The 27658-nt window shown below is 47.3% G+C and overlaps 1 protein-coding gene across 3 annotated transcripts; it reads right to left on the bottom strand.

The window, feature by feature from the left end:
• Positions 1-967: 967 nt before the first annotated feature.
• LOC132072983 (retinoic acid-induced protein 3-like) lies at positions 968-27596 on the bottom strand. 3 transcript variants are annotated; one of them, XM_059471599.1, is made up of 5 exons: positions 27397-27596; positions 23539-27043; positions 4049-5004; positions 3011-3054; positions 968-2309 (listed from the first exon to the last, which is right to left on the bottom strand). In XM_059471599.1, exons 3-5 carry the CDS (start codon positions 4971-4973, stop codon positions 2217-2219), a joined length of 1062 nt encoding a protein of 353 aa, XP_059327582.1. In that variant the 5' UTR covers positions 4974-5004; positions 23539-27043; positions 27397-27596; the 3' UTR covers positions 968-2216. The 3 variants fall into 3 exon arrangements, with proteins under 3 accessions (XP_059327582.1, XP_059327583.1, XP_059327581.1); XM_059471600.1 differs by lacking the exons at positions 23539-27043; positions 27397-27596 and adding an exon at positions 7399-7519; XM_059471598.1 differs by lacking the exons at positions 968-2309; positions 3011-3054; positions 4049-5004 and having other exon boundaries at positions 24771-27043.
• Between the last annotated feature and the right edge of the window lie 62 nt (positions 27597-27658).

The following is a 27658-nucleotide window of genomic DNA, read 5'->3' as shown; positions in this document are numbered from 1 at the left end:
CTACAAATCAACTAGTTTCATCAGGACTTCACAAACTCTTTTCCCAGCCTGCTCTCCAATATTATATTAGCATCCTTGAGTTTTCTCCCTCATCCTGTGTTACACCTGTAGACTGTGTAGGCGGAAGAAAGGAGGGATGGTTAGCATCATTTCCACCTCAAATTTACTGGAAAAAGGCAAGTTATCCTGTGATACATTTCAAAATCAATCCTTAGGAGGGATCTGTCTCATGCCAGTGGATTCAGAAGCCTCAGATGTCCTTGTGCTGCCCTTCAGTGCTGGTGGGCAGAGTGGGGAAGACCCAGGCTGCCTGATTCACTGTGCCTGAGGAAGGGGTTTGCTTGCCAAGCACAAGGGTATGTGGTAGCATAACACACCATGTAGAATCTTATCAGAGAGTATTCTCTAAAAAGGGAAATTACAGCCTCACAGTATCAGGAGGTTTAAAAATTATTATCATCTGCACTGATATGATTTTGCTTTGATATTGTTTCTACTTTCAAACAGAAATATTACATGTATTCAGAAAGACATCTTTTTACAAACTGAATTACACACCTACAAGCTCCTTTCCTATTCTTGATCATGCAAGTAGCCAACAAGAGACAAGTGAATAAATACAGGAGTATTGACACAGCAGACACAGACATACACAGTGATGAAAAGTTCACATCTTTCCTCTGGCATTTGCTTGCTGTGGCTTGGATTTGTATTTCCTCATTTCTTAAGCACTCCTAACATCAAATCAACTTTATTCAAGAAAAGTAGCATGGAGAAGCTACTAACCCTTCCTCTGCACCCTCAAGCAGCTGATCTTTGGGCCACAATGACAGCTTCAAAGCAGCACCTCTCTGCCATTTTCCCCTAAGTGCAACCTCCCAGAGCTGGCCCACTCCAACCCATGGAGAGCTACTGCTGTCACCCCACCAGCCCTGACAGGAATCACACTCCCAAGGAAGAGCAGCAGTTTCTCATAGACAGGCTGTTTGGGTTTTTATTAATTAAACAGTCCATATACTGTTATAAAGTACTAAATAAATATACAGCTGTGTCAGACGCCAGTGTACCACACACACCCACTTGGAGAGCTCTCTGTAGTTACAGATGAAATACCATGGAAAGCTATTTATCAAATGCAAAGCAGGTTACAGAATGATTCAACTCTGCAGACTCATTGCTCATCACCAGGGTGCAGTCCACACACCACACACACACACACACACACTTTTGCTCACTCATGCTGGGAAGAACGGTGTCTGCCCTCTGTAACCTGGCTGCTTGGGAAATGTTTGTGTAAATGCCACAGACACGCTCAGGAAGAGGCTGAGATCCAGGGCTCACAGGATTATATCCCACCAGGTATTGCAAGGAGCCACATGGGAGAGGCTTTGTCTTTGGGGATCCACAGCCTGGAATGGCTGGGGTGGGGAGGGAGAGTTTGCAGGGGGCAGGCACCTTGAGGAGCTCAGCTGAGGCACATGGGCAGGAGCCAGAGCTGGAAAGGAAGCTTTAAGAACATGAACTGGAACATGTGTCAGGGTAAATTGGTGTAGATGGTTTTATGCCTTTAAGATCTCTTCCCCAGCTCCAGCATGGCCCCTAGATGATGAGGAAGGTGCTGGAAGCAAATATGAAGATGAAAAATGGAGTATTCTTTTTCTCTCTCTGTCCCTTGCTCACTGATCTCTGGAGGACAGCCAGGCAGGGCTGGGAGTGGGCACAGAGGTGACAGGGGATAGATAAAGATGTCCTCAGCAGTGCCTGAGATGTCTGTGTGGTATACAGGAGGAAGGAATGTGTAGGGCTGATGCTCCTGCTCCTTCCTCTTCTCCCATCAGATGAGGGGCGCAGGCACCCTATGAGTGATTAAAGCAGGCCCTGTCTGGGGCAGAGCCAGTCACAGACCCAGCTGATGATCTTCCTGCTTCTCTAGCATTCCTGCTGGAAACAGGCCAGAATGTTCTTCCATCAGAAGAGAGAAGCTCCATTCCATGGAGACAGAGTGAGCAGGGACAGGATGGCCAGGGTTGTGTCTGAAAGCTGTGTCTGAAGAATAACAGGGAGCTACAAAGGTGCCTGTGTGGGGGAAAGAGGATCCCTCCCCTTTTTTGCTGGTGTGGGTTGACTCTTCTGCAGGATCATCTCCTTTGTCACCATGTGGCCCATTCCCTGTGCCTCTGCTGAGGGGCACTCAGTCTCTGCTCACTGTGGAGCTGCTACATGGGGCTCTTCCCACCAGTGTAGTCATGGTATGGGCTTGTCCGGGCCTTGGGGCGAGGGATGGAGAAATCACTCTGGGGTTCAATGGCCTGAAAAGGAAGCACAGAAGTCTTTACCTTTCAAAACTGGACAGAAGCAATAAAACAAGGCTTATTAAAAAAAACAAAGGAAGGAAGGGAAAAACAGAGCTGAAGGTTTCCTGAGAATGTGACCAATAAGGCTGTGGAAGAGGATCCTGGCAGAACAAATTAGTGATGGAGACAGGTCATCAGAGGACATGTGGGAACATGATGTGAGCTCCTAGACCTGGCTAGGCTGTGGTCTGAAGGAGGACTGCTGCATGGATGGGTGGACACACAGACTGCCTGCTCTGCATCTGCACTGCAACTTGCACTGTCTGCTGGTGGGAATACATTCAGGGCATGGGCTGAGGAACTAAGCACACTCTCCTAGGAAAGGGCACAGTCTACTGTAGGAACTGTGCTTGAAGAGAGGACTTCTTATGAAGTAGTACCAAATCCCAAAGTACTGAAAATCATAACCTCTTTACATTGGGCCCCTCTTGCCTTCCCATGTCCCTGGACATGTCGTAGTTCTTTCTTTCTGTCCAGCCACAGGCACCTCCATGAACATGGCACAGAATTGGCTCCATGCAAAGCACAGGCCTGCCTTCACAGAGCCTGTTCTAGGCCCATCTGTCTTTGCCCCTTCTCCTTCCCTTCCTTCCAGCACCTAAAGAGTAGCCTGTAGCCTGCCTGTGGGGAAAGGGGTGACAGTGGCATGAACTTACCTTCATCTGAAAGTGAGAAGCGTATGGGGAGTAGTTGATGTTTCCTGTGTCACAAGACAAAGGCAGGGGAGAGTTAGTGCATTAGCATTACACAGGAGCTCAGAAATACCACATCAAGGGACATTCAGAGGATCTGTGGCTACATGAGCAGCTGCTTTTAGACTGGTCTAACTGTGCAGTGTGCAGGTAGGAATGGGCTAAAATCCCTAGGTGGAGGACATGAAATATTTCCTTCTGAAAGCAGGAATGAATGATATTGCAAATAACAAGACACAGGTGGCCTTGGAGTTTAGACACCTCCTGTTGCCTCACAATTACCGTCACCACCACCAGCCAAATCCCTCCCACTTGCATGCACAAGACCCCCTTCAGGGTATTCCCTGAGAGAGCAGAGCCTTTCTTGACTATTCTCTCACAAACCTGGGGGTCTGACTCCAGGTGGAGGAACCGTGATACCAGGAGCAAATCCACACCCAGAGGAATCACATCTACTACCCACAGGTTTGGGAAACCTCAATTGATAGAAACATTTTGCTTTGCCCAAGTAGGCAAAAGATTCATACAGAAAAGAAAGACCTCCTTGCCTCCTTTTTGGATGACAGATTCATTCTTACATGGATGCAGGAACCTGATCAGAACTGGAATAAATAACCTCCAAGGTATAACCTAGATAGGCCTGAAGAGCTGATACACACTAAGGGACAAAAAAACCCTCCTGATTTTTAACATGGTCTTCCCAGACACAGCAGGGTCATAAAGAGTTATATTTCAGCCCTGACATGCAGCCGGTCTCCTACTCAGTCACTGCTCCTACACATTGCTTCGCATTGGTCCTCACTCATTTCCCTCATGTTTGGAGATTAATTTGCATGGACATTTCCAAAGTTTCATCAGTCTGAAACTTTCTCCTAGCCTCTCATTAAGAATATCATATCATCTTCAAATCTTTTCTTGTAGGTCTCCCACCTCTCTTAGGTCATGAGTGGTGCTTGTGTGCTTAGGGCTGGGGGGGCAGTGGAGGCATCCACTTCACCATACCTTGCACAATTTCATCTTGGGTGTAGGCACGGTTGTCCACTCCAGTTGTCTGCTTTATGAACTTGGGTTGGCAGAAGTCATTTTCTGGAGGGTAGTCCTCTAGTTTCAGAGGAGCAGTGAGGAAACAAATTTCGGGGACAATATACATTATCAGGAAAATCCAGCCATTGGACACCAGAGCAATGGCCACAACAGGATCATCCCACATGTATTTTTCTAAAACCGTATTGCCTTTTATGAGCATAGTGATCCATACCACCCAAATGGCAATGGAGAACAGGACAGTGACAAAGATGTGTGCCCCATGCCTCTTCCAGCTTTTATATGGCCCACAGAATGTGAACATGGAAACCAAGAAGGTCAGAGCCATCAGGAAGAGCACGTAGATCAGAAGCATGACAAAGTCCTTGTTAGTATTCTCCCGATCCATTTTCAGGAAGTCTTCTCTCTGGTTTACAAACCTGGTGACCAAGTACTCGATGCTGATCACAACTTGTACCAGGGCAAAGGAAACAAGGAAGAGCAGCAGCACCCGCCAGGAGAAGGGCTTTCTTCCCCTCACTAGTTTGTTGAGGTTGCAGGCATGGGTGAGGAGGCACGAGAAGCAGAGGGCAAAGATGACCCCAAACAGGAAGAAGCGAGTGGGACGAGTCCTGTCATTGAGTTTAATGATGAAGGCAAAAGTGAGGCCAAAAACGCCGAGTGTGCCTAAAAGGAAGAAAAAATAGACGGAGATCATGTGCCGCTTGCTGTTGTCTTGCACTTTGCAGATGAGGAAGAAGAGTGAGCAGATGAGAAAGATGGTGATGAGGATGCCTGCTGCAGCCAGCGACTCCAGGACAATCCCCCAGGCCTTCTCTGTGTCACAGAGCAGGTGGTAGTCGGCACCGATGTTGCCGCAGCCCGGCGGAGGCGATGTTGTCATCTTCCTGCCTTCTTGAACAACCTCTCCAAAGCTGTAGAAAAAGAGAAAGCACAGGCTGTCAAGTCAACCATCTGGGAACTGTCAGTGGTGGGGAAGGAGAGGCAGGACAGACCTCCATCCCCCTGGGCAAGGACACCACAGTGCTAAGGACATGGGGCAATGGCAGCAGAGTCACCTCAAAGTTTGGCACTGGCTCTCCATCAAGGCAAACCAAGCCCCTCAGGAGGAGGCAATTCACCTTGCATGGCCTCTGCACTGTGCCTGATATTGTGCAACGTTTTAGGAGTGCGAGGAGTGGGGAGAAGGTGAGGTACTGGAGAGGGCACTTGCTTGGTGCCCTGCAGTGCAGAGACTGAGCTGCTTTGTCATTTCTGTGAGACAAGAGTAGCTGCAGTCATAACGCAATTTACACTCTTCTGACAAGTTCAAACAACATCAGTACCTTGTACCAGGGAGATTCAGACATGAACAATGCAGAACAGGAAACTCATTGTTCTCTTTTACATTCATTTTCCCCCTTTTACATTCTCTGAGGCACTTTTGGCTTTGGTTTACCATTATGAATGAAGGGGGAACTTTAACACCTTTTGCCTTGCAGATAACTAATCCGGATGCCTTCAGCACAGCCCTTCTCACTCCAAATTCAACAGCAAATACAGGCCACCAACCACCAGCCCTGAACTCGTATCTCTCCTTCCTCACAGCAGTGCAGCAATAAGGAGTGTCTCAAAGACACTCTCCTCCCCAGGACACTGCCTTGCACTGAGGAGAGGCCTGACCTGTCACAGCCAGTGCTGCTCATGGTGTGAGAAGTTACCAAGTCACTGCATGAGGAGTCCACAAGCCAACGATGCTGAGGTCCCTAACACACTCCTGCTGTCCCATCTTAAGGACTTAAATGCTGCCTGAGCAAGCCTGTCTCCCAGGGGACAGGAGAGCTTAAGTGGCCTGTTTAGGGGAATTAAGTCCCCTACTTTCTTGGGAGCTTGAAGCATATGCAGAAACCACACGGGGGGCCTCTGGCACATCACAGCACCGAGGGAGTTTAGACCCCAGTGGCCAGGTACTGATTTCTAAATACTAAATTCCTCACTTAGGCCTGAATCTCTAAAATCCGTCAAAAGAGGAGTTTAGATACAATATCACAATGAAACTTGAGCAACCAGTCCTTAATGGTGACCCACACTGGAAAAGCAGGGGTATCTAATAGAGAGAAAAAAAACCAACCTCACAAAATGTAGACTTTAGTGCTTACTGTGCCATTTGCCTTAACTTTCCTGCTCCAGAACAACATACTGCACTCATGAAGTTGGTTCTCAAACTCTTCCAGCAGATTTCAGTGAGTGCAGATTGTGTTTTTAATAAATGGTTAGTTGATCTAACCAAGGGATGAACAAAGGGTGAAAATACCACTGACTCACTCCCAGCCCCACATATACTTCAATGGACCTGCTTCTAACTGAATTGGAGAAATATTTTTCCAGCTTCTAACCTCACTGCATAAAAGATGCGCAGCTCTTCAAAAAGCTGGCTACAATAAAATGCAAATTATTCAAATATGCAGGAACTTTGGACTCCCATGGAGAACATGGAATAAGTGGATAACACATGAAGGAATTTTCACAATCAAAGTACACAAAATTTTGGAGATTTCTGATCTCTTGCACACATAGCTGGGTTATCTGGACAATTGTGAGCAAAAAATGTCTGAAAATCTAGAGAGAAAATTCTAAAATTTTACCACAGACATTTACTGTTGATTAGATTAGGTTATCTGCTCACAACTGTGGCAGATACAGACCGGTGCTGGCTGTTGAGGCACGTGGAGAGCCCAGAGAACCAGCGTGAGTGACCTGATGACAGCACGGAGCACACCCATAGCTTTGGGTCCTGCAGTGCTGACTGCAAGCAGCGCTTGCCACAGCCAGAGGAACAAATGGGATGGAAATAACCTTCCTGACTTGGAGAACTGGGCCACTTGCAACCATTAGTACTGCCTTCTCATTTTTGCCAGCGTAGATGTCCTGCAAGGCGTGATGAGGCATGAAGAGCCTCTAACCCATCTCCTGGGTGATGTTGCTCCCCAGAAGCTAAATCTGCTCATCCAGCAGTGTTTAGGAATGCCAAGGGGCTCTGCAGTCCGTGCAAAGACACCTGTGCTGTGGTAGCTTATACAGCACACCCCAAATCACAGCTCTCACTTGAGAGAGCAGGAGTTTTCTCCCTCCAACTTGACCCTCCTTTCTCATTGGTACTTGTACATAAAATACACCCATTTACCCACAAATTTCCAGTCATGTCCCGGGAGCTCTGCCCAGCCGGGAGGCACTCTGAGGTCCCGCACACACATGCTCCGCACAGCCATCCCAACCCAGCTGCGGAATGCAGGCCCAACCTGGATCCTGTAACACACTGCCTGAATTACCTGTCTGGGTCCTGCCTGGAGAAGGCAGCGGGGAGGCTCCGTCCAGGAGAGGCACTTTCCCTGGGCACCAGGAGCCGGGCACCTCCGCTCCGCAGTCCGGGCCGAGCAGCAGCTCCGCGCCCGCCGCTGCGGGAGCTTTAACAGCTGGAGGGCCGGGGAGGTGGGGCCGAGCACGCCTATTCCAGTTCCACCGCCTCGCCTCTCCGCTCCCACAGGACACGGCGGGGAAAATTCGGTGCCAGGAAATGAAGTAAGGCCTCCTGACGTCAGCGGGGCACTCACCCCTGGCCGGGTGGGGATGGAGCGCCGGGACAGCGCGGAGTGCCGCTCGGCCAGGGCCCTGATAAGGTGCTCCCCTGTCTGGCTCCTGGCACCCGTGGGTGGGGACCGCCACTAGGAATAGCAGTGCGTCCCCTCCCTGCTCCCAGCCTTTTGTGTCTTTGCCTGCTTTCCCGACCGATAAACTGCTTGCAAAGCAGGTTGTGAGGAGGCTTGGTGTGTGACAGTGCCCAGAGCCGGGTGGCAAGCCTGGATCGGAGATGGTTTGTTACTCCGGGCCCTTCTCAACAGGTGCTGCAATGCGTGTGGGGACACGTCTGCTCTGCTTGTCCCTTCCACCCGTGCCAGAGGGAGCCGCCGGCTCCTTCCCTGGAAGGGGCAGCTTGGCTTTCCTTGGCTCCTTCCCTGGAAGGGGCAGCTTGGCTTTGCTCCGCTCCTTCCCTGCAAGGGGCAGCTTGGCTTTCCTCATGTCTCACTCAGACCAGCCTTGCTCTCTGAAGGTTCGGTTCAGCTTGCCAGCACTGAGTCACTTTGTCCAAATTGCTGGCCCAGGCAATGACAAATTCCCCCTTGCTCTACATTTTATGCCTCTGGCCTGACACACCTATCGGCACAACCCCCTCTAAATCCTCGAGTATATCCAATGTGTTGGTGACTTCATTTGTTATTTAAATGTTACTCACTGGGAGTATTTCATTATCCTGATTAAGGAATTGACATCAAGGCCTATTCACATGAAGCACTCAGTCCCTACACACGGCCCCAAACATAAAAATCGCCCTCACCTTGCGAAATTTGTGCTCCTTCCCAAAACAAGGGGTGGAGGTAGAGCAGCTGCACATGCCTGTGCTGAGGTCTAAATTCCCACAGGTGTCTCATCTGCTTGCTAATTTTGTTTGTTTTAGGGCTTCTGGCTTATTTCTGGGTGCTGATCCTTTTTGAATCTCACATGTGGAGACTGCCAAAAAACTCATACGAGAGAGTCCTCTCTTCCACACCCCACAGAAGTGCATGAGGACCTGCAGGGATGAGTGGCTCATCCAGTGAAAGGCAACACAGCACAGTCACTATGGGGTGGGCTATGCTGAACCCTAAGACAGTTCTTCATGTCCTTCCAATTTTTATTTCAGTGCAAAATCCCAAGGCTTCTTAGGAAAGGACATACCAGGTTTCTCTCCATGAAATTAATCTAAACTTTAAAGCAGGTCCTGGGCTTAGTGAGCCAGCCAAGACGGAGGCAGTTATGAAAAATAAGAAGAGAAAATAAATAGAGATGGAGAGGAGCTTAGCAGCATCCCAGTGGGACCCAACATGTCTTAGGAAAGCCTCCCAAGAAGCTTTCAAAGGTCACTGGTCACTGCCAGCCTATTTGCATCTTGTCAGAGCACATTATGGACTGCCAGCTACTTCCCTACATTTGCACAGACACAAAAATTCTCATGGAATAGACCATGTCAAATTATATCAGGGGGAAAAAAGGAGAAAAGATAAAAGTAACACAGACATTTTTCAGAATGCCTGAGAAATCCATGAGAGTCAGTCATCAAGCATAACCTGTACTTTCAGAAGGCTAACGGGGCTACATTTAAAAACAATCTCAAGGGATTTAGGAGCCTGAGGGCTGCTGACTCACTGCAGTGTGACACATGGTGTCCTTGGCTCTCATGCCATGCCAAGGAGGGTGGAGAGGCACCACTGGTCTGCAGGTGTGAGTACAAATGGCACAGTGATCACACCAGAAAGGTGAGATGGCTGTCACCTCGCTTTAGGGACAGGATGTAACCTGCAGATAGAGGCACCTAAATTTAGATGTCTGATGGTTGTTACCTAAATGTGAACTGAGTGTCTCAGCTCCCAAACAGCCATAAAGTCAGGAGGACTGTCCCAGCTGATTGGATGCAGGTGCCTATTTCTGTGTACACTGAAGTGCTCCCAGGTGTGGTTGCCTGGATTGCCTGGGGCCTCACTTTAGTTGCTTGCACACCAGCAAAGCATCGTTTGAGATGCCCAGTGTCACCCGCTCAGCTTCCAGTGACCACCGCTGGAGCACGTGGATTTCCCATACCTCCTCTATCAGATCTGGCAGCCCTGTGCAGCTGTTCTGGATACCCTTAGGCATCTCAAATCACCTTTGTAAGAGCAAATGGACTAAGTGCTCAATCTCCCTGGCTATTTCAGAGTTGAGATGGCCAGCTGATATGAGGGTACCTAGCCCACTGTAAGGACTTAATTCTGGTACACCGGTAGAGATAAGTAGTTAACTGAAGGTGCTGTAGCTCTGTTACCTGTTACTCAGTGAACACCATAGGCGTGGCATATAAGATACAAGAGCTGTTGGAATCAATCCTTCTAGAGCATTAGTTCACTCTAATAACACAGAAGATCCCAAATGACCCTAGGCAGCAGCACATGGACAATCAAATCGACTCCTAGGTGTCTACAGAGCAGACTTCTTCATTGGAGGCAGTCATGTGGATTCCCACTATATTTGGTGGAGAGAAAGGGGCACTTCCAGGATAGTTGCAGTTGATCTGCTTCAAAACAAACCAAATCACTCCTGAGGACTACCCATTTCTTTCCAATAGATATGGAGACAAGAGAATGATACACTTGACAGCTGAATTGCATAGCAAATCTCCAAAATAATTTAAACACAACCCAGTAGCAAAATGCTGGTAATGTTGGAAGTTCCTTCAGGTGGGAGGCTGTTGGTAGGAAAACTGCTCGCTCTGGCCATATTGCGGCCCTGGACAAGCAGGGTGGCTGCTGGTAGTGAGAAGGACAGGTGACAAGGAGAGTCAGGGACAGCAGCAGGGTCTGACCCCTCTGGGCAACAGGCACCCACAACTCCCAGCTCTCAGGCAGCAGGATGAGAGCTGGGCTCTCCCTCTGAGTCAGCTCTGCTCCCTGCCCCTTCTTGCTGCTGGCATTGCTTGGCTCTGCTCCCTCTGTGGGGTGGGAGTGCCCAGTGCTGCCCAGTGCTGCCCAGTGTTGCCCAGTGCCAGCCCTCCTCCCCTGGCTTCAGTGTCACAGCAAAAGGCAGAGCGCTGCAGCCCCCTCAGCTCAGCCAGGCGTGGGGAAGGAAGCATGTCTGGAGGTGCAGGGACTGAGATAACGTCTTTTATTAGGACAAGTAATAAGGCAAGCAGATGCCTGGGGAGAGATGGTGCATGGCGCTCTGGAATGTGTCTAAATAACATGTTTATGTTTCACCAGTGATACTGGCTGCACTGTGAATAGGTTTGTGCCATTCCTTCTGCTTAGCTACCTGTGCACAACAGATAGCTTAATAACAGAAGAACAGCCTTGCTCCCTGAAAAACATCCCCCTGCCAGTACTTATCACAGTCATCCTGAGCTAACATTACAGCCAGCTCCATCTGTTTCCTTCATCTTTAAATCAGTTCAGGTACAAACATTATGACACCCTTGGAAGGAGCCTGGCACAGGGATGAAGGGTCTTCAGCCAGCCAGCTCAGGGCACCACTGCCTTAGGCAGGAGAGAAGACAAGAGATGTGTCATTTCTGGAAAGGGACATGTGGGATCTTTGCAGAATACTGGACTTTCTCCTGGGTGTCCTGTCCTTGAATCTCTCATGTCCTGGCTTTGAAAGCATGTATCCAAGGATTACCAAAAACTCTAAGACTCTAAGATTTGAATAGTTTTCCTTTGGAAGTGAAGAGTGTTGCACCAAAAAGTAAATATTTTCTAAAGTAATTGCAGAAGAAACACATTCTGGTGTCCTTCAGAGCCTTTAATTGTCTTTGCAGCTATTAGTTCTTCCCAACTGCATGCTGAGCTCCCTATCATTTTCAGTCTCAGGAAAAATATTAACATTTCTGGTATGTAACAATGCTTTGCTTTCTGTGCTGATTGCTGCCTCCTCTCAAAGAGGTTCTCTTCTTTAAATGGGCAGATTTTGGCCAGCTTCTTTCTCTTCCTGGCTCCCAAATACCCTAATTCCTGGTACAGGACTTTAATTTACTGGGAAAGGGATAGATTTGGTCAAGAAAAGGACAAGGAGACTTATTAAAATATTGAAATCAATGTTAGTGACTATATCCTATAAACAGAAACTTTCAAACCTGTGAATGAACTGTTACAGCATTGCTAATTGGTGAGCAGACCTTGCTCACAGAAATGGACTGCCTGGTTCTTCACTAGGAACATGATGCTCTCGCAGTGCTGCAGACAGGATCACTTCTGCACACAATGCCGGGTGTGAACAGCCTGATGCCTGGAAACCCAGGGGCAGGGGTAGCTCCTGGAGTACCTGCTGAACCTGGGCTGAGCTCATGCCTTGGACATGCTCCTGTCCCACGGGGACAGGTATCACAGCCTTTCATACTCCACAAGTGTGGAAGCTGGAGCAAAAATGGGCAGAAATAAGTGGAGAACAGCTGAAACTCTGACTGTGATCACTTTGGCCAGGAAGAAGCTTATCATATAACAAAACCAGTGCTTTTTAAGTCCATGAACAAGTTAAAAAAATTTAATTAGATTTATCACCTCCGGTAGGACTTTCACCAGTATGCTGATAAATATTTCACTCATGACAATTGAGCCATTCCTCTAGATTGTAGTTTCCTGGAGGTTTCCTGTGCCCACCCACATACCAGTTCAGCAAAGAATGCTCCAGCCCTACTCTATGACATTAACCTCATCTGTTTTTATGCTGATGCATTCCCAAAGCAGCAAGTTGCCCTGGTATGTACGACTGGGTGTTGTATATAAAGAGACATTTTAGGAAAATATCTCTCAGTAAACAAGGGTTCTGAAAACATATCCCTAGAAAGGAAGACAGGCCAGGGAAGATCCAGGAGGACCTGCATTTGCTCTGTCCCAGAAAGACTGACTCCAAGGCAGGGTAATGATTTAGGAGAGAGGGGATGTCTGGCTGCATCTTCAGCTAGTGGGACGTGATGGAGAGACTCTCAGCAAAGCACCCCAGGAGGTGCCAGCCTCTGCTGTCCTTGTGTCCCAGTCCTGGTTTTGGTACCCTTGTCTGGCCACTAATGATGTTCCTTTTGGCATTCCTTGCCCACTGTGTCTGGAGCAGTTTCCCTTTTTCCCTCCTTGTCCTCTCTACATTGTGCAATGTGGGGTTGCAAAGACTGGCTGAAATTCCTGCTGGGAGAGGATTAGGCTCCCTCTTTCATGGGTGGCTGTTGGCAATAGATATTCTGAGATAGCCATCCTGCCCTGCAATCTGATTTCTCCAGCCAGCAGTGTCTTGGTTAAGAGGTTCTGCAGGAGACTGCTTCCATGCAAGGAGCATTCCTGGGAATCAGGCTGCACACAAAAAACAACCCTGCTCAATGATACGGAAAATTCTTCTTTACTGCTGCTGGACCAAACACCACCACTATAGCACAAAGAAAAGCTGAGATCCAACATAAATCACTCCTCCCTTTTAGACTTCATCAGAAAAGAAAAAACAAAAACACTGATATGTTTTGGATTATTTTTTATCAACAAGCTTCTTCATGCAAGTACAGATCTGTGTCCCCATGCAGCCAGCATAAAAGCTGGCATAAACTCAGTATTGTCTCTCCTGGATAAATTATCAAAAATTCAGTTGTGTTTGCATGTTTAATCAAAGACATCTGGTTGGACTTGATGATCTTGAAGATTTTTTTCAACTTTATTGACTCTATAAAATGATATATTAGTCTATGAAATGGCTACATACAAGTCTGCTACTGACTGCAGAACCACGGCCTGGGAAGAAGCCAGCAGTTTTAGTCTGTGTGCAGACTAACCTTTAATCAATGCTATGATTTTTCTTGACAGAAATGAGCATCAGGGGAGAAAAATATAAAGAACAATTGTAAGATAAGGTCAAGTAATTGAATTCACAGCCTATTGATCCCAAATAGTTTCTTACAGTTTAGAGCAGGTCCCCAGGGCAGGCAGTTCTTGTTCTCTGAGTGTCACAAATTCCCGTGTCACCTCCTGGAGCTGGAGAGTTGCTGAGGAGCCATGCAGAGAACCACAGTGGGAATCTCAGTCAGGCTCCAGGAAAATGAAAGCGAAGAACACGATAACACACAGTGCTCTGGTGCCAGCCCTACTGAAGGATGTCTTGCTGCAGTCCTGGGAGAAGAGTTCTCTTCTGTGCAGTTTCTTCTGGGGTGCTGGGGGCTTGGCAGCAAAGCTCAGGCAGATGGAGCTGGGGACTGCCCCTGCCTGCTCTGCTCTGTTCCACAGAGACAGCCATCTCCCAGGGGCCATGGGCACTACAATCTGTGGGTGCTTGTGATTTGAGGGGAGATGGTTTGTGCTCCTGTGAGTTAGAGCTGGAGACTGTTAGAAGAGCCAGGCCAGTGCTTACCTGGCAGAAATGCCAGTGAGTAATAGTTACCAGATTATATATACATGACTTATAAAGCCAACGCCTCGCTTCTGCTTGATGGTTCACTCAAGATAAAGTTTGTTGCTTGGCCCTGATTATAGATGATCATAAAACTTGTTAGATATCTTGAAGGGCTGCTCAAGGACTCAGATATCAGCATCCATCAGGGGTGTACTAGCTTGGTCCATGCTCAAATCCTTCCCCAGCTCAGTCTGCATGTGCCAAAAAGACCGCTGTAGCCTTGCAAATGCTCAGAGATGAGACAGGAGAAAAGCAGGATGTGTGCTTTATCAGGCTAGGGCTAGGGCCATGTTTTCAGCATGCACAAAATGCATTTTCACTCAAATCCTGAGGATTCTTCTCCCTGTGGCAATCCAGAAGCCTGGGGAAACACTTGGTTCCTGGCACAGGTAGATGATATGTCCTGGAAGCCTGGACATCTCCTGCACAGATGGCAGTGGGTCCCACCACTGCTGGGGGAGCCCAGAAGATTGCTTAGGACACTCATCCTGGGTGGAGGATGGAGCTGGCTGGGCAACAGAGCTCAGTATCCTCCATTTAAAAGGCCAGCATATTGCTGGGCACCCTCTTTTCACTTGGCACAAGATTATGCATGCAGGTCTCCTTCCACTGCTTCCTCCATCATGGTGTGCATTGCGGTCAGTGGATTGCTCTTCCAGCTTCCAGGACAACACAGGCAGTATCCCTGGATACTGCCTCACTGGAGGCCCAGGACTGCATTTCAGTTCTTTACTCCTCCCACCAAAACCCCTTTCTTAAATGATTCTCTTAATGCAGCATTTGCCAGAAGTGACCAGTAGTTGCATCAGTACTAAGGTCTCTCTAGTTTCTTTCCAGCCTGCTTGCTAACCACAACTGCTGCTTTCTGAAATCTCCAATCCCAAGTATCACCAGAGACACTGAGCTCCCAAAGGGACATACCAACCACATGGGTGTGTTTCAGGGGCCTGCTAGCATTCCTGCTGCCTTCTGTAAAATTAGGCCCCTTTCTGCAGTTTCTACCTAATTTTGGCAGGCACACACCCACACAAAGACACACATACCTGTGTGCAGGCACACACACCCTGCTGTCAGCCACACCCAGCCTCACACTGCTGGCCACGCTCTCCCTCTGTGGCTGCAGTGTCTACTACAACTAGATAAAAATGCAGATCCTGCAAGGTGGCAGGGTGCTGTTGGTGGAAATGGTAGCTTGGGGAGGGAAGAACAAGAGAAGGCAGGAGTGGAAGTGGCAGTCAGGTCAGTTGAGAAAGAGAACGGGCAATTGCAAGCCAGAAGCATCACTGAACATGGTTTTCCAGAGAAAATTCACATATCTACCTATTGTTCCTCTGCAACCGGTCTCCTTTGCTTTGGGATGTAGATCCAAAAGATGTGCACTCTTTAAATGCTATCTAGTAGCTCCACTTTTTAAAGATGGAGCACTTAAGGCCATAGATTTGAATCCTAGCCGGAGAGATTAAGTACTTGAGAACTGAAGCGGAGGCCTAATGTAATCCATTTAATTATTCTCCCTCTAAATCTTTCACGATGAAGAGTGGAAATCTCAAAGGGAAAGTTAACTGAAAAAATGCAGTCTGTGCATAAAATTCCTCCTATTATTAAGTTTTCTGATTCATGCAAAGGAATAAGAATGCCTCAAATATATAGTCTTAAACATTCACACATAGACAGATACTCCTCCTCACTCATTTGACCAAAAGTCCATTATTCCATTGAAAGTTCAGGTGGAAAATTCCACTGACAATTCAGTCCAGCTGTCAGAACTCAAAAGTGTCTCTTGATTTGCTGCTGGGATAGTTTCCTTGTCTCACCTCACAGCTTCATTTAACTCCTCTCCTGATTTCAGATAAGCCTGTGGAAATATTTGCTATCTCACATTTGCTATGGTCATTGAAGATATTGTAAACCTGACATGTTTAAAATGACAAGCAGCAATATTGGATTAGAAAAGAGCATTAAACTGTTAAATGTGAACTTCCAGACAGGATGTTGTGCCCAAGGCTAGGAGGAGGCGAAGTCTGAACTAGAGAAAAAATACAACTGATTGCCATGTCCCTGGCATTGATTATTTTTCCTCCAAACTTCTTGACAACCCAGGAACTTCCCAAAGCTAAGGGGGAAGAACATCAATGTGCAGTCATTATTAACAGCCAAATGGAGAGGACTTGGCTGAAATAGAGGAGGTTTACAAAGCTCCTGGCTTGCAGTATGAAGAGAAAGAGGTTCTGTGCAACCATTTGGACCAGTAATTCCAACCTAAGGAGCCCCTTTCTGGCTGTGCTATGCTTCTTTCCTGGGCCACTTAGCTGGCTGCTGGGTGTGATGGACAAGCCTCTCATGGGAGCCCCTGGACTCTCCAGACCCAGCAGCCCTGGCTATTTTGCTTGGCAAACAAAAGCGACGCTGTAAGTGACAGCCATACCCCGGGGAAGGGTTGAGTGCAGGTTTAAATGCCAATTAACCTCTTCAGAAATGCAAACACAGCTTCAGCTAATGGTATGAGCAATCCAGAAGAGCATCAGAGATGAGGGATGCCTCTTGGTGTGTGCATGATAAGCCAAGGAGAAGCTTTGCCTCTCTGCAGCAGGTTCTTCTCCTCTTCCAAAGGTTTTGCATTGCCCAATAATCCCTTCCTTGCTCATTATGAACAAGCTGCTATAACTGACACTTGTTTGCAGTCATGAAACACCAACTGGATCACAAGCAGCTCCCTTTGAAAGGCTATATATTGCTTTTTCCAGGAATCCCTGGCTGCAGATGGCACCTCACCCAGGATAAGACCCATCAGCTTTTGGGTACCAGGTAGCGCTGCTGCATTTCAACAAGCAAGCATTATTCCCTCTCTGGGACCCCTGGGTCACACAGAAAATTCAGTGCCTTCGTGCTTACATTTTAAAAAGCACAAAGAATCACTACAAATTTTAGCACAGAGTTTCTGCTTGGTACACAACACATCCCATTATGTGGCATGAACTAATTTGAAAAAAAAGGCCTGTGCTGTATGTGAATGAAGGGATCCCACCCACATGTGTTATGGATTTGAGCAATATAATTGCTCCAAGGGCTTTATCAAATTACAGAGCTGTGATACACATGGGATTCAAGTTATCATGAGATTTTACAGTACATGGGGTTAGCTTTCCCTCAGTCAGAACTGAACACACACAGTAGATCTGAAGCTGTGTTGAACTAGAACTGAACCAAACCAACTTCAGTTCTTACTGAACAACCCAAATAAGAATTAAATCCAGCCTCTAATGATTCACCTGTCTGATCAGCAGTGTGCTGTCCCTAGAGGTAAAGGCAAAGAAAAGTAGCAATCCACATGCATGATTCTTCCAAACAAAGCACACATTCTGGATGTATTACATGACAATCTGGTTTCTTTAGCAAATGCAGCATCTGTTAACAGCCCTGTTCCAATTTTTAAAAAAGTGTGCTATTGCATAACAGTTTGTAATCCCCAATCTCCGGAGTGGTTAATCTAGATGTGTGCATGGTTAAAACCTCTGCTGGCCAATTGAAATCTGACTTTCTTAACTACTCATTTATAATCATTGAGCTGAACAATGACACTGTTGAAACTATTACTGGTTAGGATATATCCTAACCTTGCAGGACAACACAAAATTTTGATTATTTTGCCCTAAATTTGACCATCCTTCTCATAACTTATCAAAAAGAGTTGTCTACTACAAGTAATGAGTTAAAACAAGTTGTTGGATATAAATAATCCATCTTTTCCTAACAAGCAGAGTTAAATAATTAACAAGATTATCATTAACAAGAGACTTGCCCAGAGAGCCCAACAGGGTCAGTTACTTTCTATCATACACTTACTTGTTTGGTATCTTCCAGAGCGCCTGGAAACAGATTCCAGCCCACCCCTTAACAGCTGAGGTGGGATATGCCTGCAGGTGTGCAGTGGAGTAACCTCTACCTGCACAGGGGTTGTAGTAGCTTCCTCTGGTAAGAGGCTTCAAGGCACGCAAGTGCTTCCTAAACTACCATGAAGATGGGGAGAGCCACGTGGGAACTGCTGAGGCAGCTCACATCTTCCCTAAACGCTGGAAAACAAAAGCAGAACAGAACTGGATGCAAACAGCTTGGGCAGACACCTGTTAGACAGACAGGAGAAGAGCCTGTAGGACCACATTGCAATGCAGTATGAGCAGCAAAGCACAGAACCAGCCCTGAAGAGAGGGCCTGGCTGCAGCTTATTTGGGGGGGCAAAGTAAGCAGGAGAGAGTGCAGAACGTGCTTAGAAAAGGGGATGCATACATGAGACTTTCATGGTGAAGGAAGGGATTCAAACATATAGGAGAGGCTAAAGGTGGTGTGAGAAGATTGGAGGTCCCAAAAAACCACCAAATAATGGAAGCTTACTAATGCAACACATTTTGGGACATGTTGAGCAAGAGGAGATCTTGCCTGGGAAGGATTTCAGCAGAACTCAGCAGGTCTGTGCCAGCTGAAGAAACAAAGCACATCATTGTCAGTTAATTATGTGAAGGGAACCCTTGGCCAATGCTTCCAAAGAAACAAGTCAGTCCATGTGGAAAAGCCTGAAGGCAGGGAGGGTAGTGCACTCGTGGGCAGAGAGGCTTCCCTATCCCAGCCTGTAGAGGGAGATTCCCTGTCCCTCAGTCACAGGAGAGGTGGTTCCCCAACTTCATGCACCTGCACTGTCCCAAGACACCAGTCACTGAATGCTTCCACAGCTTAGTGCAATCCCTTGGTAAGCCTTATCTGATCAAATGAAGGGACTGGGTAATGATGCAATCTGGCAAGGACAATTCAGGAGAGCAGAAAGATGCCAAGCGTGCCTCTGGGATTCTGCAGAGCAGGCAGGCTCACCTGCCCTGGTGTAGCAGCACCTGGTAGGGTAGGTCAGGCAGTTCTGGTTTCTGCTGCGAGGCTCAGCCCATTGCCCACAGCAGTCACGGAGAAAAGCCTTCCAGCCAAAGCACAACCCAGGGCAGCACAGAAGCTCACAAGCTGCTTCCCTCTATACAGAATTCATTTTAAGGCTCACAGCTTCTGGTTTTAAGGCTCATGGGCTCTACTCTGGCAATGCGAGCAGAAATTTCCTCATTTGTCCTGTCATCATGAAGGCAGAGGAAATGAGTATCCAGATCACAGAAGTCACTTCAAAGCAAGGTCACCCAACCATGGCTGGCTTCAGTTCTCTATTTGTCAAAAGTCTTTTCCCACCAAGAGAGATAACAGCTTCATGCAAACTCACTATCCTGCTGGAAAAGAGGGCCTCTCCAACCATCAGTCCTCCTCTTTATCCCTGTATTTTCACAAGTCAATAACTTACAGCACTGTCTTTTCCACAGACTTTGGCATATTTCTGGACATTAACCCACAAGCCATTTGAGGCACAAAAGCATCCCCACCTGCCCATTTTCTGTCCTGTTCCTATAAATTGGTAATACACAGCCCTGTAGATCTCAGGTGACCAGAGAAACAAAGGGCTAACAAAGCTGGACACTTCCAGCTGAGACTGCCCCTGGCCCAAGTAGTGGAAGCTAAAGAACAGGACAAAGGAGGAGAGCTCTCAAAGGTTTTAATCTGTTTATTCTGACTGGCAGAGGATAGCCAGTTCAGGGGCTCCACCTTCCTTTTCAAGAAAGAACAGAGTAATTAGCTTTCCACAGGGCTGCTTGTGTTAAAAGGAAAAAAGAAAAAAAGGAAGTCTTATTGGCTGTATGTGTAAGATAGAGAGATAAAGACAATCACCAAAGATTTAATTGCTACCATGCCCTCCAGCGAGCTCCCTTGCCATTGCACAACAGGAAGCTAACAGGGCCCTTGCACTAATCAAGTCTTCCCCTACATTTGCTGCTTCTACTAAATCTGAGAGAGCCACAATTTTCTGCTATAGGATTTTCAGAGGACACAGCAGTCACATATTCACAAAGAGTCCATGCAAGTACAAGAGCAAGACTAGTGACAGTGATTCCCCTTCATCAGCTTAATGCAACCCCGATGGAGAGGGAATTTCCACACTAATGATAAACTGTTCATCAGACAGACCAGGTGGCAGCATTTGAAAGAGGAGGGAAGAGCCTGAGAATGCAAAGAAGAGATCTTCAAAAAGTCATCCTCTGAACTAGACAGAAGCAGTACAATTGGAGTATAGAAGTCATATCTGGGTGGCAGCTTTGGAAGAACCAAAGGGTCACAAAACACTAGCAGGATTTTTTGCAAGGAAGAGCTCTCTAACAAACTCACCCAAGATGAGAATGCCTGGCTACACCCCAGCCAGATAACCTCACACCTGCCTGTGCTTATGGCTAAGTTCCATCTTAGAGAGAACACAGTAAAGAAAATCTGTTCTGACATTTCTTCCACAGATCATTTATAATCATTCCTCACTACGTTATCCATTTTGGAGAGAACGGCCTTTTTTATTTTTAAAAGTTTGCATTTTTATCTAAATTCTTTTTGAAATTGGGAAGGCAACTCCAAGATTCCTAGATAATATTGAACAAATTCTCACCAATGGGTGGAGGAAGACTTGACTAAGATACATATACATGCCTTGAGCGTATTCAGTGGAAAATAGCTCAAAGCTCTCAGGATCTCCAAGAAGCATCTTGAAACCTGCAACTACAGGCATGGAAAGCTCCTTTGGAGTCAGGAGGCTGTTAGGCTGTCTGGTTCATGTTGTTGATTTTGCTTGGAGAAGACTAATCCTTAATGACCAAAGACAGCCTCTGGCAGGCACTAGGGTAAAGGCTTAAAAAGCCTGTGAGCATGCACATGAGCAGCAGTAATAGGAAATCACCCACTTGTGGCAAATCTATCATTCTGAATACATATTGAAGGATAAGAAGTATTACTTCCCTGCTGATGATACACCAAGCACAGAAGCTGTCAAGGATGGATCAGGCTGGGTATTTCTTGTTATAAATTCCCTTAACTGAGCTACAGCTAAGACAGAAAACCAAGTATATGCAATTACATGCATGACTCTGGGTACCTTAATTTCTGTTGCTTTAAATAAAACTGAATGATTCTCCACTTTCTCTCCCAGGTTTGCTCCATGGATCCTTACATTGCTGCTGCAGGAAAGGAGGTACTTTTGTGACTCCAACTCTTATTGTGCAAAAGACATCTCCTACATCAAAGCCAAAAAAGTTCATGCTTTAGCCTTATTTATGGGATGGAGCAAATGTTGAAAAGCACACAAAGGAGTCTTTTTTTTTTCTGGAAGCCTGCATAACCAAGGCAGTTCACCCTTATCAAGCAGTCCTCCATCTTTATCACACAGATAACCTGCAGAGCAAGTTTTGCTATTTGCTTTCCTTTACACAGAGGCATGTTTGTGAGTGAAAAATTTGAGCAGGATTAATGGGGCATGGTGGGGGGGGGGGGACTTAAGTCCAAATGGGAATAAATGCCAAAAAACCTACCTTCCTTGAAAAATATCAAAAAGGGAGGAGGAGGAAGTGATAGACAGAAGCAAAGGTGTCTGTGAGATGCAAGAAAAAACTTTTCCCACTTTTTGTATAGGAAGCCCGCATTACATTTCCCTTTCCTCAGGAGCCTTTGCAAACACCAAGCCCAAAGGAAGGCAGAAGCCTCTTACAAGAGGCTTCCTAGAGACTTTTCCTAGAGAGAGGCAACAGACCAGCATGTACATTTCTGCAGTGATGAGCATCCTCCTGAAGAGCAGGCAAAGGTAGAGTTCTCTTCCCTTTGGCCATGCTAAATTACCCTGTGTTAACCTCTAGGAAACACAGCTTCAGGCTTGTAGGTGCTTCCCTGAAAAAGTCTTGAACAAGCTCCAAAAGCATCCACCCTTCCCTGAGGACCTACAATATCAACATCTAAAAACTGTGCCACTGTCTTCTATTGCACAACCAGGCACGACCTTGGCACAGTCCAACACATCCTACCAGGAGGCATGGCATGACAGATACTCGATTACCATGCCCAGGAAGGCAAACACTGGTGCCCCAGGGGGCCTTTGGAAGCAGAGAGAAAGTGTTATTGTCATCACTCTAAGTTTCTGTATTTGAAAGGTCCTCAGGAAGATACACAGCACTGCAGGCATGGCTGTATTCATCCTTGGGCCAGAGATCAAGTAACCATTTCCATTTCTCAGGTGCCAGAGGAACAAAACTTCCTTAGTTCTCCCTTTTAAATGTTGTTATTCAAAAGAAGCCTTCCTAGTCAGACCATGAGAAAAAGCCATCTGAAAACTAAGAAAGTACCTTTCACACCTTTTATTTTAAAGTTCAGGAGTTAACTCCAAATCTTGGGATTCTGTCAGAAACTCACATTCTGATTCTCTGTGTTTACAATTGTTGGGGGTCCCTCTCCCTGCCCCCCCCCCGTCCCCCCCCAAAAAATCTACTAAGTACATAAGGACAAGGAGTAAGAATTCACAATGACAGTTACATCTGGCACCAAAGCTGGATTTTTACACTCTTTACTCTGCAACATTTACAATAATTAATTGCTCACTTGAATGTTTACAGAAGCTCCTTACATGTCATTGCGTGCAAACCACAACTTCACATTTATACATCACCAGAGTGGTTGGTACATGCCTGTGTCTTTCACAGGTCACACAAAGAATTCCATTCTTTCTTAGGTATGTTCAAGAGCTTTTAAGTATCCTTGTTATTTTCCTTCTTCTGTGCTTGGTTGAACTGTGAATTTTTACTAACTTCAGTCCTGATTTGTAAAGTAAGGCCTTCCAGATTGCCAATTACATCTGAGAATTCCTCCTAAACTGAGACTCTTCTCAGCACAATTCAGTGGTGTTGCTACAAAGTCATGGCATTCAGCTCTCCCTCTTTAGTTACCTCTACCTTTCTGGGGGCAGGGGGACAGGTGGGCTGTCAGGTCCTTGAATGAGTTCATGTGTGCCTCATTACTTTTAGAAGATTAGGCTCAGGCTGCTGCCACAGAAATTGGATTGCCCACTTTGGTTGCCAGCTGTGCTTTCTGCCCTTGCTTTCCCTTGCAGCCCCTGGGCAGGAGGTGCATGGCACTGGGGAACTGACATAGCCAAATCCTTTTCAGATGGGTCAGTTCGATGCAGCTCCTGTACTGGATCCCTGGGTGGTTGCAGGGACTGCTACTATTTTGCAGCTATTGTCACTTATCTTGAAGTTAGTTATCTGTGCTGATAGCCATGTTTAATTTTACTTCTCCCCTCAGAAGGGTTGACCCACTTCTGTTAGCTCTAGAACATTGAAATGAAAGACACTCTATCCCTATTTGTTATTGCCCCAAGTATTCACCTACACAGTATTAAAAATCAAAACCATAAAACATAATTTGATGTATGTATTACAAATATATAAATAATCACCTTCTCATTATGGACTTTGGAAGTGCAGAACTGTTTCAAACTGCAAACATCCCCACTGAACATTTTTTGAGAACACAGCTTTCATTGAAACTTCACCTGAGTTTCAACCATAAAAATATGACAAATTGTGTTAGCCCAGTCCTACCTTACATCATGCTGAGGTTAATCCTCCACTCAGCTCCCTGCTGTGTGAAACTCCAGAGGGTGCAGGGGTGTGCTCCAGAACTGCCCCTCAAAAGCCCTCCTGACTGAACAAACACTGGCAGCAGTTGTTGTATGAAAGTATGCAGCCAAGCACATACCAGTGCTGGTCTTTTCTGAACATTTATTCAGAGAGAGACAGGTCTCACTTCATTCTTTTCCCCTCATGTTTCATTAGATCAGAGATTTTGTTTTAAGCTGGCTGTAAATTCTGTTTTGCCCAAATACATCTCCAGACACTCCCTATTCCACTTCAGTTATAAAAACACCCTCTGACCCAGCCCCTCTGGAGTAGCCACAATAAAGAAACATTTCCTGTCCCTCCAACCTGTTGAGATATTTTTAGCTGAAACTGAATGCACATACCTGTGGCAGGTGAGGCATCAGTAAGAATGTGGGTGTGGTGAGACCTTTGCTTTTCTAATGTCAAGTGCTTCTACAGTTTGTCATTCCAAATCAAGGGAGGTGGTCAGCTGTCTAGTCACTCCTCTCAATGAGGCTCTGTACTCTTTCACAAGGAGCAGCTCCATTTCTCCCCACCAATATTCCTGCTACTGCAAAAGAGGGATAACCTTTGACTCCACCAAGGGACAAGACATCCCCTCTGCTGCTGCAGGCTTCCAAATAGGAAGAACATAGGGAGATGCTACAGACTCCATCAACCTGAAAGGAATTCTGAAAGGAATGACTCTGCCCTACCTCCTCCAGCTGTCAGAGTGCCCTGCCCTACCTCTTCCAGCAGTCAAAGTGTCCTTCACATCACTTTACAAGATAGTTTCACACTGACTGCATCTCATCCATTACATAGCTGGCAATAACACTCCAGAGGTTTTCCAGAGATCCAGGACCCTCAGAGAGATTTAAGCTTCCTTTGCTGATACTGGAACCAACCCTATCCTGCCTGTAAAGAATAAGAAATTTTGTTCAAGCACCCAGCAGGACAGCTGGGAGTGTTCCCTTGCTCCACAGGGAACAAGCACTTGCATCTCCACCCATATTATCACTCATTTTGTTCTCTCTCTCTGGTGCATTCTAGGGCTCTTATCTGTGTGGTTTGCTACCAAAGTGCCCTGTAAAATGTTCTGATTTATGTCCTTTCACCCCTGCCCCTCTGTGCTAGTGTTACAAGGCTTGCAAGGGTCTTCAGGGGTGGAGAGAGAGACGAGAATCTTGATCTCATGATCAGAAGGCTGATTTATTAAGTTATGATATATACTACATTAAGACTATACTAATAGGAATAGAGAGAGAAGTTCAGAAGCTGCTAAGCTAAGAATAGCATAGGAATAGAATCAACAAGAGAGCTCTCTCTGATTCTGTCCCAGAGAGAGCTCAGTCTCTGACTGGCCCTTAATTGTAAACATGGAACATGGACCAATCACAGGTGCACCTGTTGCATTCCACAGCAGCAGACAACCATTGTTCACATTCTCGTTCTGGGGCCTCAGCTTCCCAGAAGAGGGAAAATCCTAAAGAAAGGATGTTTCACAAAAGATGTCTGTGACATTTCACCTTTCCAAATTCTATAAATTAACAAGAAAAATGCTGATGTGGAATGAACAGGAAATTTCTTCACCTGTAGAACACACAATTCTATCAAATCACTAAAACACTCTTACAATATAAGAAAATGCAAAAAACAATGCAAAGAAAATTCAAGTCCAAGCAGCTGAGTTTCAGGAACAGTCCATGGGCTGAAGATCTTCCTCCTGGACATATCTGAAAGTCCTTTTTGGTCCTGAATCAGGCTTGCTGCAGAAAAAGTCCAGCAATAGTTATCAAAAACCATTCAATTTTGAACAACTTCTGGAATGTCCTTTTCTGGCCCTTCAATGCTTCAGAGCTGCTGCCAGCTATTTCAATCTTCTTTATTTAATTTAAAAATTTGGGGTTTTTTTGTTTGTTTGTTTGTGATCGAAAAGAGCAGCAGCAGCAGCAGCAGAGCAGAGCCAGAGAAAGAAAAGGCCCTGGGGGGCCCTGGCCCATGAACGGACCAGGAACCCCAAAGCTGGCCCACAAAAGGCGGGCCAGGACCGGTAGGGGAAACCACAACCCCCACAGTCATCAGGAGGCCAGGCAGTGGCCCTGGCCCAGGGACTTCCTGAGCCCAACAGCCCAGGCCAAACCCACGAGGCAGGCTCTGCATTCCTACAGGCCTGCACCCTGCTGCCAGTACAATGGCAGCACGGGTGGTGAGACGCTTCCTTTCCCCAAAACCACTGAGGCATGCCAGCAGCAGGGAAATAGAAGCAGCCCCAAAAATCCTCATCTCGGATCTAGGAATGTTTGTTCCCCACAGCAAGCAAGCCATGATCGCTTCCCGCTGTGCCCCCTGCCTCTGCAATGCAAATGCATCAGGTGTGTCTCCCATCTGCCTCATGGCACCACCCCCACTGGGCTGGAGACCAAAGGCAGAACTTTCGGCAGAACCCACCTGCCCCTCGCCACTAGGGCACAAGAGGGGCGGCAGAGATGGCAGCCTCCATGGGGCAGCAACCGACCAAACACTCCCCAACCCGCCGAGAATGCTGATCTTGAACGCAGGCAGGCGGGCTGCCCCCAGGTGTCGGGCCGTGCCGGCTTCACGGAAGGAGCGACTGACGCCCTCTTCCCCTGTCCCAGCTGCCCCAGCAGGGGCAGCCCCAGGACAACCCGAAACACTCGGGCGGGAAATCACGCTGGGTGTAGGAACGGCCGTGGGCTGCTTCGAGGGTCCCGCAGGTTCAGCGCCGTTTTCAGCACCATCCTGAACAAGGACTGTCTCGGTTTGAGGCGGCGGGGATGCGCAGGCACACGCCACTGCTGTGTCCCTTGGCTCTGAAAGCGGCGGCAGGCACGGCACGGGGTCGGCGCCGTCTTCTGCCGCTGACTCTGGGGTCCGCTGCGGAGGCGCAGTCGCAGTCTCTGTCGGAGTGCGCACGGGCAACAGTGGAGCCAACACAGGCAGCGCCGGAGCCGGGAGAAGCGGCGGCGGAGCATCGCTGTTGCTTAGCAACATTGGCGCAGGCGGGGAAGCCGGCGGATGCGGGATTGCCCGGGGAGGCGGTGCCGAGTCGCTGTTGTCGCCAAGGGTGTCTCCTAGCAACACAGGCGCAGGCGCAGGAAGCGCTGTTTCTGATCTCTCAGGCGCAGCCTCAGGGACCAGTGCCACCCCGTCTCTGAGCGGGGCGGGGTCCAAGAGGCCAGCTGGGGCGGGGCTGCCCACTCCCATCCCCCCGGAGAGAGAGAAGGGGGGGAGAAGGACAGCTCCATCTGAGCATGCGCCGGAGACAGAGTAAAAAAAACTACTTCAGCTTGCGGTGGAGTTTCACCCCCCCCACCCCCCCGCCGGAAGCAGGGGGGCTGGGAAGCAGCAACTCAACCCCTTCCAAAGGGTCTTCTCCCGCTGAATTTGGCGGAAAAGGAGCCTGTCCCTTGCAGTCAGCAATCCAGGGAAAAACATCTGCTCTCTGTTTCAAAATAGAAAAGAGTACACAGAAAGAGATTGGGTAGACAGGAGGGAATCTCACACCACAGTCCCAAACGAATTGGAAAATGGATTCCATGCACTCCCATATGAAAACATCCAGGGCATATAGCACATCAGTAAAAAACCCAAAAAGCTTTGCCCATCGAAAAAACTCATAGAGATCTGTTTCTGACAGGGAAAGTCCATCCTCTTCACCCCATTTTTGCCAGAGGGCAGTAAGTTCCTCCTCTGAAGGAGAAAATTGAACCTCATCCTCTAAAGGGGGCGTTCCCCATATGAACAGCCACAAACTAGGCAGGGCTGCATCATCAGGAAGGGAAAAGCCAACAGTACCTTTTGAAAGAGCCCAGCATGCTCTGGCCAGCTCCACGGTTCCGCTGCTCCTTCCGAACATCTTCCCAGAGGTTTTTCAGGTTCCCTTTGTGGTCAGCCTTGGCTGTGAACTGTCCAAATCAGGATCTTCAGTTCTTCAGCTCCTGCTAAAATCCACTTCTGTGGTCACTTGTAAAGCAACCATAACTGCTGCCTTCGGGGTTTACCCAGTGCAGCTCTTGCTCCTCTGGGGTCTTATCAAATTAATTTTTGTCCTTACGAG

The sequence above is a fragment of the Ammospiza nelsoni genome, chromosome 5 (genome assembly GCF_027579445.1).
Source record: "Ammospiza nelsoni isolate bAmmNel1 chromosome 5, bAmmNel1.pri, whole genome shotgun sequence".
NCBI classification, from domain to species: Eukaryota; Metazoa; Chordata; class Aves; order Passeriformes; family Passerellidae; genus Ammospiza; species Ammospiza nelsoni.
This window is presented reverse-complemented; position numbering and strand designations above follow the sequence as displayed.